General features: G+C 41.2%; 1 protein-coding gene across 12 annotated transcripts in view; it reads right to left on the reverse strand.

The window, feature by feature from the left end:
• The window catches only part of mecom (MDS1 and EVI1 complex locus), a 239,013-nt gene that overhangs the window by 109,795 nt on the left and 113,861 nt on the right, over positions 1–15,357 (reverse strand). For 7 of the 12 annotated variants that reach the window (XM_060834453.1, XM_060834461.1, XM_060834452.1 and 4 more), the window contains exons 7-8: positions 13,067–14,429; positions 11,526–11,616 (exon numbers count right to left, since the gene is read on the reverse strand). In XM_060834453.1, the coding sequence (XP_060690436.1) occupies positions 11,526–11,616; positions 13,067–14,429 (1,454 nt within the window). The remainder of the gene's footprint in view (positions 1–11,525; positions 11,617–13,066; positions 14,430–15,357) is intronic. The other 5 variants (XM_060834462.1, XM_060834460.1, XM_060834457.1 and 2 more) reach the window with 1 other exon arrangement.

Genomic DNA, 15,357 nt, shown 5'->3' on the forward strand with positions numbered 1-15,357 from the left:
CTTAACCTCCTTCCACCTATCATATTCCCAACGCCCCTCCCCCAAGTCTCTCCTCCCTACCTTTTATATTAGCCTGCTTGGCACACCCTCCTCATTCCTGAAGAAGGGCTTATGCCCGAAACGTCGATTCTCCTGTTCCTTTGATGCTGCCTGACCTGCTGTGCTTTTCCAGCAACACATTTTTAAGCTATGCGGATTACTGGCGTATAATGGAAAATTCAGCAGCATTTGCCAATCCTTGGAAAAATAAATGTCCAAGGAAAATGAAAAAAAAAGTAGATGAATCAATTGTTTGTAATTATAGTTAAGGATCTTTGAGTAATTGGCCCAGTGACATAATGATACAATTGTGCCTCAGGACAATTGAATTCACATGAATGCAGTTTCCCTGTTTACAACCTGAACCCAGAATAATACAAATAAGATTTCCATCTTGCTTTCCATGAAAATGAAATTCAGGTGGCTATTATAACTGGCACTGATCAACACCACTTCTATGCCAGGCTATGCAAGCTGAAAATCTACTCCACTTCTCGATGAACTTTAAGAACAATGTGAGCACCATGAACATGCCTCAACTTCATTCCCAAAAGTTCCAAAATGGTTAAATTGAGAGACCAGACTGAGTGTTGCCTACGCAGTAATCATGTGTAATCAAAGAGGGTCAAAGTACATGAGCAATATCAGGCACAAACCTGACACTTCAATATTGTAATATGAAACAAAGTGAAACAATAAACTGCTTCATATTCTATGAATGTTTTTGTCAAATCATCGTGGGACACTGAAATGTGGGCTTTGAGAGAAAGTGAACACAATTTTTCAAAAGACCTTTTAATCTAAAACATTCTACACGTAATATTTTTAATAATACTAATATTTCCATTTCGATTTACTTCAAAACTTTATAATTTGGATAAACTGTTCATTTCCTTTCATATTTATAATTAATTGATACAGATTTTTCCCTTGTTCGGAAGGAGGCTAGAAATTCAAGTGACATTTAAGGTGAGCTATATTTTTATTCGGACTGGAAGATTAAATATCTAGCTTTTTGCATAAAACATAAAACACCTCAACATGAGTTTGAGATACACTGTGTCACGGAGAATCATTCCTACATATAACCTACAGTGACAGACAGTAATATAGCAGGAAAATACTTTTATATACAAGACAATATATAATCTCATAGATCTCATTGAAACATATAAAATCCTGATGGGATTGGACAGGCTAGATGCGGGAAGAGTATTCCCGATGTTGAGGAGTCGCAGTCTAAGAATAAGAGGTAAGCCATTCAGGACAGAGATGAGGAAAAATGTCTTCACTCAGAGTTGTGAATATTTGGAATTCTCTACCACAGAAAGCTGCTATGGCCAGTTTGTTAGACATATTCAAGAGAGAACTGGATGTGGCCCCTGCGGCTAAAGGGATCAAGGGGTATGGGGAGAGGGCAAAGGGGATACTGAAATTGCATGATCAGCCATGATGGTATTGAATAATGGTGCAGGGTCAAAGGGCTGAATGGCCTACTCCTATACCAATTGACTATGTTTCTATGTTAATATTAATGCATGGGATATCACTATGTGTAGCAGGTCATATACATTACTAAGGAGGTGGAAAATCAGAAGTGGAGCAGGTTAGGCTATGCAGTCCCTTTTGTATGCTTTGCCATTCAATAAGATTATGGCCAATCTAATTCTGTGCTAAACTCTACTTTCTTTCCTCATATGTCCCAGCACCCTCATATATATAAAATCTGTTATTCTCAGACGTGAATGCATTAAATAAGCCAACCTCCAGAACAGTATAAAGAATTTTGAACTGCCACTATCATCAGAGGGGAGACATTCCTCCTTGTTTCCAATTTAATTAAAACTGCATCCCTGGTTTTGGATTTAAAACACAATTATCTATGGGACATGAACATCATCGGCTGCTCAGGATTTATTGCTTGTCCTGAGTTGCCCTTGAGAAGGGACTGTTGAGCTGCCATCTCAAACTGGTGCAGTCCACATACTGTATGTTGACCCACAATGCTATTGTAGGGGGTGGGGGGGAAGTTCTGGGTTTTTGATCCAGAATTAGTGAAGGAATGGCAACATATTTCCAAGTCAGGAGTGAGTGACTTATTTTTTAATCCAGTCATTGGATGAGGCATTGCTGGCTAGGTCAAGATTTATTGCTCATCCCTAATTGTCCAGAGGGCAGTTTAAAAGTAAATCACTTTGCTGTAGGTCTGGAGTCACATGTATCCTAGACCAGGGAAAGATGGCAGTTCCCTGGGTGATAACTTGCAGGTGGTGGTGTTGCCAAGTATCTGCTCCTAGATAGAGTTGGCTGTGGTTTTGGAAGGTGCTGTCTAAAGATCTTTGGTGAATTTCTGCAGTGCATCTTGAAGATAGGAAACTACTTAGCACTGGTGGTCAAGGATGTGGATGTTTGTGGATGTGGTGCCAATCAAGCGAGCTATTTTGTCCTAGATGGTGTCAAGTTTCTTGAGTGTTGGAGCTGCGCCGATTCAGGCAAGCGGCTAGTATTCCATCACACTCCTGACTTGTGCCTTGCAGATGATGGGTAGGCTTTGGGGAATGAAAAGACGAGATACTCATCACAATTTTCCTAGCTTTCGAGGTATTCTTATAGCCACCATATTTATGTTGTAACTCCAGTTGAGCTTCTGGTCAAAGGCCACCCCAAGGATGTTGATGGTGAGGTGTTCAAGAGGTAAGAAAGACAAGAGGCAGTGGCTAGATCTGTTTTATTAGCGATGGTCATTGCTTGGCATTTGTATGGTGTGAATGTTACTTGCCACTTGTAAGTCCAAGACTAGATATTGTCCAGATAATGACATATTTGAACATGGACAGCTTCAGTATCTGAGGAGTCATGAATGGTGATGAACATTGTGCAGTGATGTGTGAACACTCCACTTCTGATCTTATGATAGAGGGAAGGTCATTGACAAAGCAGCTTAAGATGGTTGGGCCAAGGACACTACCCTGAGGAACCCCTACAAAGATGTCCTGGAGCTGAGATGATTGACCTCCAACAACCATGACCATCTTCCTATGTGCCAGGTATGATTCCAACCAGTGGATGGTTTGCCCCCGATACCCTTTGATTCCAGTTTTGCCAGGGCTTCGTGATGCCAAACTCAATAGAATGCAGCTTTGATGTCAAAGGCTGTCCCTCTCCCCTCCCCTCTGGAATTCAGCTCTTTTGTCCATGTTTGAACCAAGACTATAATGAGGTCAGAAGCTGAGTGGCTCTGATGTCACTGAGCAGATTGTTGTTGAGCAGGTAGAGCTTGACAGCATTGTTGATAACACCTTCCATCACTTTACTGATGGGGCTGGTTTTGGTTTTGTCCTGCTTTTTATGTGCAGGATATACTTGGGCAAGCTTCTACATTGTCAGATAGATGAGAGTGTTGTAACTAATGGAAGAGCTTGGCTAGGGAGGCAGCAAGCTCTGAGGCACAAGTTTTCAGTACTGCTGCTGGAATAGTGTCAGAGCCTGTAGCTTTGTATTATCCAGCGTCTCGAACCGTTTCTTGGTATCATGGAGTGAATGGAATTTGCTGAATACTGGCACCTCTGATGCTGGGGACCACTGGAGGAGGCCAAGGTGGATCAAGCACTCAGCTAAGTGAAGTCACATGATATCAGGGATGAGCTGGCAAGACAGATACAGAGGTGGCTTAGTCATAGGAGGTAGAGGGTAGTGATAGAAAGATGCTTTTTGGAATGGAGGGTTGTGACTAGTGGTGTTCCACAGGGAACAATGCTGGGACCTCTGCTGTTCATGATCTACATAAATGATTTGGAGCAAACTGTGGCTGGTCCAATTAGTAAGCTTGTGGTCGATGTAAAAATTGGTGGAGTTACAGATAGGAGGATTGTCAGAGGATACAGCAGGGTATAGATCAGTTGGAAGCATGGATAGAAAAATGCCAGATGGTGGTTAATCCAGACAAATGTGAGGTAATGCATTTCGGAAGGTCAAGTACAGGTGGAAATTATGCAGTGAATGGCAGAACCCTTAGGAATATTGATATGCAGAGGGGTCCGGATAATTGAAGATGGCAGCGCAGGTAGATTGGGTATTAAAAAAAGGCTTATGGCATGCTTGTCATCATTGGATGAGCCACTGAGTATAATGATGGGCTGGTTATACTGCAGCTTTATAGATCTTTAGTTCGGCCACACTTGGAATACTGCATACAGATCTGGTCACCACACTAAAAGAAGGATATGGGGCTTTAGAGACGGTACAGAAAAGAGTTACCAGGATGTTGCCTGGTATTAGGATTTTAACTATGAAGAAAGACTGGACAGGCTGGGGTTTGTTTTCACCGGAATGCAAGAGGTTGAGGGTGACCTGATAGAAGTTTATAAGATTGTGAATGGCATGGATAGAGGGGAAAGTATGAGACTTTTTCCCAGGCTGGAGGGGTCAATTACAAGGGGATACAGGTTCAAGGTGTGGTGGTGGGGGGGTTTAAAAGAGATGTGTGAGGCGAGTTTTTCACACAAAGGATGATGAGTGTCTGGAATGCGCTGCCAGAGGATGTGGTGGAAGCAGATACAATAGCAGCATTCAAGAAGCACTTACACAGATACATGAATAGGAAGGAAATAGAGGGATACAGATCCTGTAAGTGAAGACAGCTTTAGTATGGAAGGGCAAAGTGTGTCAGTCCAGGACTGGAGGGCTGAGGAGTCTGTTCCTGCGCTGTTTTGTCCTTTGTCTACTTCTGGCTGTGAATGCTTCAGCCTTGTCTTTTGCACTGATGTGCTAGGGTTTTCAATCATTAAGGATGGGGATTTTTGTGGAGTTTCCTTCTCCAGTGAGCTGTTTAATTGTCCACCTCACTTCATTATTGGATGTAGCAAGACTGCAGAGATTAGATATGATTCATTGTTTGTGGAATTGCTTATCTCTGTCTATGACTTGCTGCTTATACTGTTCAGCATGCAAATTGTCTTGCTTGGTAGCTTCACCAGGTTGACACCTCATCTTTAGGTAAGCCTGGTGCTGCTCCTGGCATGCCTTCATGCACTCTTCTTTAAACCAGTGTTGATCCCCTGGCTTGATGGTAATGGTTGAGTGGGGGATATGCTGGGCCATGAGGTTACAGATTATGCTGGAGTACAGTTCCTGCTGCTGTTGATGGTCACAGTGCCTCATAGATGCCCATTCTTGAGTTGCTAGGTCTGTTTGAGGTCTGTTCCATTTAGCATGGTGATCGTGCCACACAACACAATGGAGGGTATTCTGATGTGAAGGTGGGATTTTGTCTCCATTAAGAATGAGAGATGGTCGTTCTTCCCGATACTGTCATGGACAGAATGCATCTGCAGCCGGCAGATTGGTAAGGATAAGGTCAAGTTTATTTTTCCCTCTTGTTGGTTCCCTCACCACTTGCTGCAGACCTGGTCTAGCAGCTCTGTCCTTTTGGGCCCAACCAGTTTGATCATTAAAGCTGCTGTTGAGCTCTTCTTAGTGGTGGACATTGAAATCCCCCACCCAGAGTAGATTTCCTGCTGTTGCCAATCTCCAAGTGCTGTTCAGCATGAAGGAGTACAGATTCATCAGCCAAGGGAGGACGGTACACGGTAATCAGCAGGAGGTTTCCTTGCCCATGTTTCACCTGATATCATGAAATTTCATGGGTTCTGGATTCAGTGTTGACGACTCCCGGGGCAGCTCCCTCCTGACTGTATCCTACTGTACCATCCCCTCCTGCTGGTGGGCAGGGCATATCCAGGGATGTTGACTGTAAGGTGTGATTCCATGAGTATGACTATAACAGGCTGTTGCTTGGCAAATCTTGAAACAGCTCTCCAAAGTTTGGCACAGGCCCCTAGATGTTAGTAAGGAGGACTTTTCAGGGTTGACAGGGCTTTTCTGCTGTTGTCCTCTTTGATGCATATGTCGATGTCAGCTTGTCCATCCCAGTTTCAATTCATTGTGGAGACTTTGTAATGGTTGATGCAACTGAGTGGCTTGCTAGACCATTTCAGAGGGCACTTAGGAGTCAACCACATTGCTGGGTTGTGGAGTTACACATTGGCCTGACCAGGTGCAAATAGTAGACTTCCTTCCCTAAAGGGATTCCAGCGAGCCAGGTGGGTTTTTCCAACAATTGACATTGGTTTCATGGTCATCAGTGGATTCTTTTTGTATTGAATTCAAATTTTCCTACTTGTTGTGATAGGATTTGGGTCCCTCAGAATGTTAGCTGAGTTTCTGGATTAATAGGTTAGCGATAATACCACTAGGCCATTGCCTCCCCTATTGCCACAAGGGGAGACATTCTCTCAGCATCTTCCCTGACAAGCTCCCTCAGGATCGTGAAAGCACTAAAGTGAAGCCTCAGTTATGTGTTGGGACCCTGGAAAATTCTTGACACGTGCACAGACTGAGAACTTTCTGATAGCCTGATATGTGCTGTCCAGGATATTACATCAAAGTCTCTTATACTGATCTCAAGTTAGATAAGGACTCAACAAGTCATTGAGTTATACAGCGCAGAAACAGACCTTTTGGGCCAACTCATCCATGTTGATCTGACATCCTAAACTGAACAATCCCATTTCCCTGCATTTGATCCATATCCCTCTCAACTTTTCCTATTCATTTATCCATCCAGATGCCTTTTAAATGTTGTAATTGTACTGGCCTCCATCACTTCCTCTGCCAGCTCGATCCATACATGCACCACACTTTGGGAAAAAGGTGCCCCTCAGATCCTTTTTAAATTTTTCCCCGCTCACTTCAAACCTATGCCCCCTAGTTTTGGACTCCCTCTCCTCAGGAAAAGACCTTGGCTATTCACCCTATCCATGCTCCTCATGATTTTATAAACCTCTATAAGGTTACCCCTATGATACTCCAGAGGAAAAAAAGCTCCAGCCAATTCACACTCTCTTTATAACTCAAACCTTCCAGTCCTGGCAACATCCTTGTTAATCTTTTCTGCATCCTCTAGAAAGGCAACCAGAATTGTACGCAGTATTGTAAACCTATCCTACAGCTGCAACACTGTTGCATTCCAACTCCTCCAGTCAATGTTCTGACCAATGAAAGCAAGTGTGCCAAATGCCTTCTTCACCACCCTGTCTACTTGCGATGTCACTTTCATGGAACTATGCATCTGAACCCTTCAGCCTCTTTGTTCAAAAACACTCCTCAGGGCCCTTCCATTAACTGTAAAGGTCCTGCTCTGGCTTGCAACTCAAGCCAGCATAACAACCGACCTCCTGTCCACCCATAACAACCGACCTCCCGTCCACCCATAACTGCCTACAAGTTTAAACCTGAGAGGAAGGTCCCTGACCTAATTATCCATCTCCATTCAGCCTGACACAAGGTGATTGCCACCCTTATACACTCACTCATTTGCCCACTGAAAGGCTTAAGAGCTTTAAAATATGTGCCTGAATTGGACAGCTGAGACTGTGAAACGAGAGGGCTGTTTTCTGCATTAGCTTCCTCCTGGATTGCTCCTGAAATTGCACAACAAAAATAAGCACAGGATGATTCCCAAGACACAGCATCACTGCTGGCTGGAAGAGTTGGTTCAATATAATCACCTCTATCCTTCTAAGCTCCACTGAATATGGACTGAACCTGCTCAATCTTTCCTTGTAAGACACATGACTTTTATCACAAGGTTCTGGATCAAGTTCCAGGCTACAGCTTGAGCACAGAAAGTTACACTGATACTCCAATGAGGTACTTAGGGATGGCTGCACTGCACTGCATTGTTGGGCATGCATCCTTTGGCTGAGACATTAAAGTGATCCACCCCAACTCCATCTGCACACCCCCACCACTGCGTGCTTGGTTGAGTGTAACAGATCCTGAGAGTCATGGATGTTTATTCTTCAGTGAACATCACAAATTGTACCTGTTGCTGTTTATGAGAGTTTGTTGTATGTGAGTTGTTTTTTGTCTGTTCTACATTGCAGTGGTGACTACATTTTAAAACTTCTTCATTGACTGTAAAACATTTTTAAGATGTAATACACCTGTGAAAGGTGCTATATAAATGAAAGTATTTCCTGCAGGGATCAATGTAGTAAACATTTTCAGAACTATCTCGAAGCATATAATACGGTGACCAAGACTGTTCACAATATGCTAGGTGCAGCCTTGCCTAAACTCCAAGGAATGTTATAGGATTTCCCAATGTTTAAACTCCAATTCTTTGCAATAAAAGCCATATTCCTAATTATGTGCTGTGTTGGCATGCTAACATTTTGTGTTTCATTTTGTCCCTGTTTACTCAAGCATTCTACAGGCTGTCAATTTAAATATTTGACCTTTCTATTCTACTTAATGATAAAGTAGATAATCTCACATTTTCCCTTATTATTCTCAAACTGGCACAAGCTTACCCACTCAATGGACATTGATTTAAGGTAAGGGATAGAAGATTTAGTAGAGATGACAAGAAAACCTTTTTCACCAGGGGTGATGCAAATCTCAAACTCACTGCCAGTAAGGATACTGGAACCAGAAACCCTCATCACATTTTAGAAGTAAGTATGTAAATTAGCTCATTAAACTGGAAGGTTTGTTTTCAGACGATTCGTCACCATGACTAGGTAACATCAGTGAGAGTCTCCAGTGAACCACTGGTGATATGTCCTGCATCTCTGTTTATAGGTCTTGGTTTCTTAAGGTGGGTGATGTCATTTCTGTTTTTTTTAAGGGAAGGAAGATAGGATCTAAATTGATGTGTTTTTGATGGAGTTCTGGTTAGAATGCCATGCCTCGAAGAATTCTCATGCGTGTCTTTGTTTCACCTGTACTAAGATGTATGTGTTGTCCCAGTCAAAATGATGGCCTTCTTTGTCTGTATGTATGGAAACCAGTGATAGTAGGTCATGTATTTTGGTGGCTAGTTGGTGTTCATGTATCCTGGTGGCTAGTTTCCTGCTTGTTTGTCCGATGTAGTGTTTTCTACAGTTCTTACATGGCATTTTGTAAATGATGTTAGTTTTGCTGGCAGTATCTAATGGATCCTTTAGATTCATTAGTCGCTGTTTAAGTGTGTTGGCAGGTCTGTGGGCTACCATGATGCCAAGGGGTCTGAGTAATCTGGAAATCATTTATGATATGTCTTTGATGTAAGGTAATGTGGCTGTAGTTTTTGGTTGCGTTGTGTCTGGTTGTTTGGGTTTGTTTCTGAGGAATCAGTGGATTGTGTTTATCGGGTTCCAGTTTTTCTTGAAAATATTGTATGAATGTTTTTCTTCAGCTGTTTGTAGTTCTTGGGTGCTGCAGTGCCATGTACTTCATTGAAATAATATCTTTCTGGGATGATTGCTTCTGAAGTTAAGTATTTGGCTTGTGTTTGTTGGTTTTCTGTAGACACTGATTTGAAGCCCTCTGCTAACTGTATATTCAACTGTCACATCTAGGAATGAGAGATGTTGTCATTCTCCTCCTCTTTTGTGAATTTTATGCCTGTCAGGATATTGTTGACGGTGTTGTATGTTTCTTCTAATTTGTCCCATTTTGTGATAACAAAGGTGTCATCCATGGAGCGGACCCAAAGTTTGGATTGGGTAGGTGGGAGGGCAGCTTGTTCAAGTTTCTGCATTACTACTTCCAGTATGAGACCATCACCATCAGGGCTCATACAGGAAGCAGTAATGCAGAGACTTGAACAAGTTGCCCTCTCAAATATTCAACCCAAACTTTGTGTCTGCTATGTGGATGATACCTTTGTCATCACAAAATGGGACAAATTAGAGGAAACATATGCCGTCAACAATATCCTGACAGGCATAAAATTCACAAAAAAGGAGAACGACAACATCTCTCATTACTAGATGTGACAGTTGAACATACAGTTAGTGGAGAGCTTCAAACCAGCATCTACAGGAAAACAACTAACACAAACCAAATACTTAACTTCAGAAGCAATCATCCCAAGCTTCTGAATAATATGGTCTGTGTTTGATGTTTTTCTGTAGATGCTGGTTTGAAGCTCTCCGTTCAACTGTCACAAACAGAATTGCATCAAGACATTATTTCAATGAGCTACATGGCACTGCAGCACCCAAGTACTACAACAGCAGAAGGAAAATACCTATACAATGTTCTCAAGAAAAACGGGTACCCAATAAACACAACCCACTGGTTCCTCAGAAACAAACCCAAACAAGCAGACACAATGCAACCAAACACTATAGCCACATTACCTGACATTAAAAATATATCATAAATAACTTCCAGACTACTCAGACTCCTTGGCATCATGTAGCCCACAAATCTAGCAACACACTTAAACAGCGACAAATGAATGTGAAGCGTCCAGTTGATACTGCCTGCAAAACCAACGTCATTTACAAAATGCCATGCAAGAACTGTAGAAAACACTACATCAGACAAACAAGCAGGAAACTTGCCACCAGGATACATGAACACCAACTAGCCACCAAAAGACATGTCCCACGATCACTGGTTTCCATGCATACAGACAAACAAAGACACCAATTTTATTGGGACAACACATACATCCTAGTACTGGTAAAACAAAGACATGCATGAGAATTCTTTGAGGCATGGCATTCTATCCAGAACTCCAAAACACATCGATTTAGACCCTATCTACCTTCACTTGAAAAAAAAAACAAAATGGCATCACCCACCTTAAGAAACCACAACCTACAAATAGGGATGCGGGACATACCACCAGCACTTCACCAGAGACTCTCACTGATAATGTTACCTAGTTATGGTGACGAAACGTCTGAAAACAAACCTTCCAGCTCAGCGAGCTAACTTACATACTTATCATCAACCTGAGCTACAAATCTTCTCAAAGATCACCAACATTTAAGAAGTATTTCGATGTGCACTTGCAATGACAAGGAATACAAGGCTATGGGTCAAGTGCTGGGAAATGGGATTAGAAAAGTGAAGGAGTTGAGTTAACCACTGCTGATGTGATGGGTCAAAGGGACTTTTTTTGGGCTGTAGATCTTTATGACTATATTAAACTTAACCTACCAATATCCTTTTACAGATTTTGCCTTCTTCATATTTTCCCCCATGAACAAATTTGGCCACAACAACTCATATTATTCTTCCAAGTCACATAATAAACAATAATAAGTTGTTCACTAAATGTAATCCCTTCACAAACATGGAACTGTAGAATCATAACTGGGTTTCAAGATATCTTTTGATAATAAACAGTAACACAGTGTACTCCTTGCTTTGTACATCTATGTATAAAACACAATAATATAACTGTGCAGCTGGACCATAATAGTCCTCACATTTCATAAAAAATAATCCTAAATGCTACTTGCTATCTCTGACTTACAATATACACAAATACAGTGTGCTGGGGAGGTATCACATTCTTAGATTTACACAACAAATACAAATACATGATATTATCAAAACATAATAATCCAAAAGCATTAGTCTGCAATGACATTGTTCCTGTTTCATTAATGTTAATGCAATTAACAAGGAAGTTGATTTACCTGTGGATGGAATAAGAAACCAGGAGTAGGTTTCATGTACTTCTCCTTTAGTGCTTCAACTGGGTCAGAAAGTTTCCTTTTCTCCACTCTACTTTGACAAAATTGTTTACAAAATTCACAAAATTAATCTCAGTTGTTGAAACCATTTTGAAAAGCCTATACAATGGGCAGTATATTAATCAGTTTATTGCCTGAATCAAAGCAATTATTAACAGACAAGTCCAAAGTTTGATGCAAGAAAATCTCTAAAAATATGACTTTTGGTCATGGTCAATTTTTTTTATGTCTGTGATTCTGTAGACAGTAAGCTCAGCTAGACCATCAGATACAGGTCTCTGGAGCAAATGAAGAACCAGCCACATAGAAGAAGTAAGGAGAAGCCCATCGGGAATTTTACTTCATTGTGAATCTATGAGTTAGTGCAATGTTACATTGGTGGATGCAGAGAAATAGGTTTGTTGCTTTTCTTTGTAGTGAGACGCTTTCAGTAGATGAGACGGTATAAAGAGGAATGAGATGTAATATTTTAAAACAAGAAATTTTGACCAATGATTGTTAACTTACTATACTCAATCATAAACTAATAAAGACGAAGATGAAGCTGTGAGCAAGAGGAATGCGTACTAAGATAGTTTAACTGAACTGTAACATATGATCCTGATATAATGAATGTTATTCCTTTAAATAATGATAATATAAATTGGAATTTATGAAGCGCTTCTGAACTGGAATAAAACAAATGTGCTCCCTGTGACATAGTGGCTTAATGGTTAGCACTGCTGCCTCACAGTGCCAGGGATCTGGGTTTGATCCACAGTCATGGGTGACTGCATTTGTGTGGAACTGTAGAATCATAGAATCACTACAGTGTGGAAGCAGGCAGTTCAGTGGCTGACCGTGGTGTTTCCATGTTCTCCCTGTGTCAGTATGGATTTCTGTTGGGTGCTCTGGTTTCCTCCCACAGTCCAAAGTTATGCAGATGAGGTGGAATGGCCATGCTAAATTGACCACAGTGTCCAGGGATGTGTAAGCTCGGTGGGTTAGCCATGAGAAATGCAGGGTTAGGGGTGGGTGTGTGGATCTGGGTGGGATATGTTTTAGAGGGTCAGTGCTTGATAGGTGAATGGCCTCTTTAAGCACTGTAGGGCTTCTATGATTCTAAGTTTAATTAGATCTTAACTAAATTAACTGGACAACCACCTGATGAAGAAGCAGTGCTACGAAAGCTAGTGCTTCCAAATAAACTTGTTGGACTATAATCTGGTGTTGTGTGATTTTTAAGTTCAACTAGAATATTCCAACCAATGAGAAGTAAGTGTGAGGCTTATAACATTAAACTGTGAGAGACTGCAGAGCTACGACAAGTATGGTTTGATTGGCTATTGAAAATTACAACGTTGCATTCAAATTGAAAATTGACTCCATGGAATTACTCTGCTTTATATTACTTTGATCTGTGGAATAAGAATGCTTATTAGTTTTCAACGTGTTCATTTAAATTTTCATTAAACTATCAAACCAAATGCAATATACTGCCTTACCTGTAAATAGGATCCATGAAGAAAGGGGTTGGCTTGGCATGCTGCAGGGAGTGGTCTGAGCTTTTGGCTTGATCAACACTTGAATCCCTCCTTTCCCCAAACACATGGTTTTTCCTTGGTTCTACCTGTGTACCTCCACAAGCTCGGCTTCTGCTGCTCATGCTTAAATCCAATGGTTGCTCTTCACTGACACAATGGGAGACCAGTGGCTTTAAGGTCACAGCTGGCATTGGTTTCTCTTCCTTGCGCTTGGTGGTAAGGTCAAATGGTGACTCAGCATTCCCACTCCTTAGCTTCTTCAGCTCACTTGGCGATTGTGGTTCTACCTTTAAGGGTACAGCAGCACTTAATTCTCTATCTGGGAATGGATACATTGGTTGAGAAAACGCAGGGAAAAATTGAAATGGGAACATGGAAGGATACTGAAGTGGCCCTACTTTTTTATCTTGCATGCTAACAAGTCCAGTAGAACCAAAGTATTTCTCTGCAATAGAAGCAATAGCTTTTATTGAATCATTAACTGCTCCTGTCACAGCAATTTGTTCATCGAGTGGAGGGGAAAAAAGTGAGTGGTTGGAAAATTCTTTCTTATTGTTGTTGATAGGGACTGCTTCCTGAGGGCTGTTGATTTTATCACTTGCACTTTTACCATTTTCTTTATTTTTTTCTTTGTCACTTTCAATGTCACTTTCCAGGTCAGATCCAGATGTTGTCTCCAAGTCACTGCCACTGGGTGTGCTAACATCATCAAGGTCACTGCTTTCCGAATGATCACTGGTTTTACCTTGTGGCTTCTCTTCAGATGACTTGTCAGTTGGAACTTTGGCTGATTGTACCTCATCTGAGGATGACTGTCGATTTACTGCCTTCAAAATGTCTGGTGTGCTTGGGAGGATCTGTGGTGACGTCAGCAATTGGCTTGCGTGTTTGGTGTTCTGCTCTGTGCCTGATAGTCCTTTCACTGGTGAGCTGGCAGGTATCAATTGTGGTCTGTGGTAAAGACCTGAAGGAAACAAACCTGGAAAGCTAAATGGAAAGCCAGGGGCTGCTGGAAAGGTTAGTCCAGCTGGGTGCCTATTTGCACCAAAATAGTCAGCAAGACCAGGATTACTATGATTCATGTTAACCAAACTGGACTTGTCCAGAACTGGAGCATTTGCAAGAGTAATGCCTTGACCAAATAATCCCCCTGTAGTGAAATGGTTCTTGCCTTCACAGAATCGTCTATGCTTGTTTAATGAGGAGGTCGTGCTGAACATCTGACCACAGTCCTTGCATTTGATTTGTGTTCTGCAGTCAGCATGCATCCTTTTATGGCGACATAGGTTAGAAAACTGTGTATATGATTTGCGACAAACTTCACCTGCAAATGAAAAGTGAAAACATGTCACCTAAGGAGCAATATATCAACGAGAACTGAACATGTGGAGTTGTGACAAGATATGAATAATTTACATACAGCAAAGATTATACTGGGGAAGTCTGAGATCTAGTTAATTTAATTCAATGTGTAAATAGAACCTACAATATTATGATTATAAAGTTGTTAGGCCAAATGAAAATCCAACTTGAACAATATCAAATCATAATTTAACCATAATTGCGCTGCATGGAATTTTTTTCTACTGGAAGTATTCACATAGTAAGAAATCTCAGGTATACGTAATTGTTTTTTGTGAATTATGTCATATTCAGTGCCAGAGGAGGATGGATATTTTTGGTTTTAAGTAAATCACTAATACCAAAGATCTGGGAGAATCCACCCAACCTACATATCTTTGGATTGTGGGAAGAAACCATAGCACCCAAAGGAAACTCATGCAGAAAGGGGACAATATGCAAACTCCACACACACAGTTTCCCAAGGGCGAAATCAAATCTGAGTCCCTGGTGCTGTGAGGCAGCTGTGCTAACCACTGAGCCACCATGCTGCCCCAAGGTGACATATTTTCCTCTGTACATGGTTGAGTTTATAGCTAATTGGAATGATGATATTTGTGCTTGAATCCGAATTCATATATATAATAAACTCAGTTTTTGAATGGATCCAGATTTTTGTTTTAAGAAAGAATCCTGGAGTCTCTGGCCGTATCTAGGGATCTTCACTGGTTTATAGTGAATTGTTGCTGCATTCATACTCATCACTTGCACATCAAAGAAGGAAAACAATGGGTATTGAATGCACAGAATCACTTGTCAACAACTATTTTTCAACATTTATAAAAGACTGACAGACTATCACAATGCAATGATCCAGTTGCTATTTTAAGCTGAAAAGAAGGAAACTGAAT

Source organism: Hemiscyllium ocellatum, chromosome 13 (genome assembly GCF_020745735.1).
Source record: "Hemiscyllium ocellatum isolate sHemOce1 chromosome 13, sHemOce1.pat.X.cur, whole genome shotgun sequence".
In the NCBI taxonomy this organism is placed as follows: domain Eukaryota; kingdom Metazoa; phylum Chordata; class Chondrichthyes; order Orectolobiformes; family Hemiscylliidae; genus Hemiscyllium; species Hemiscyllium ocellatum.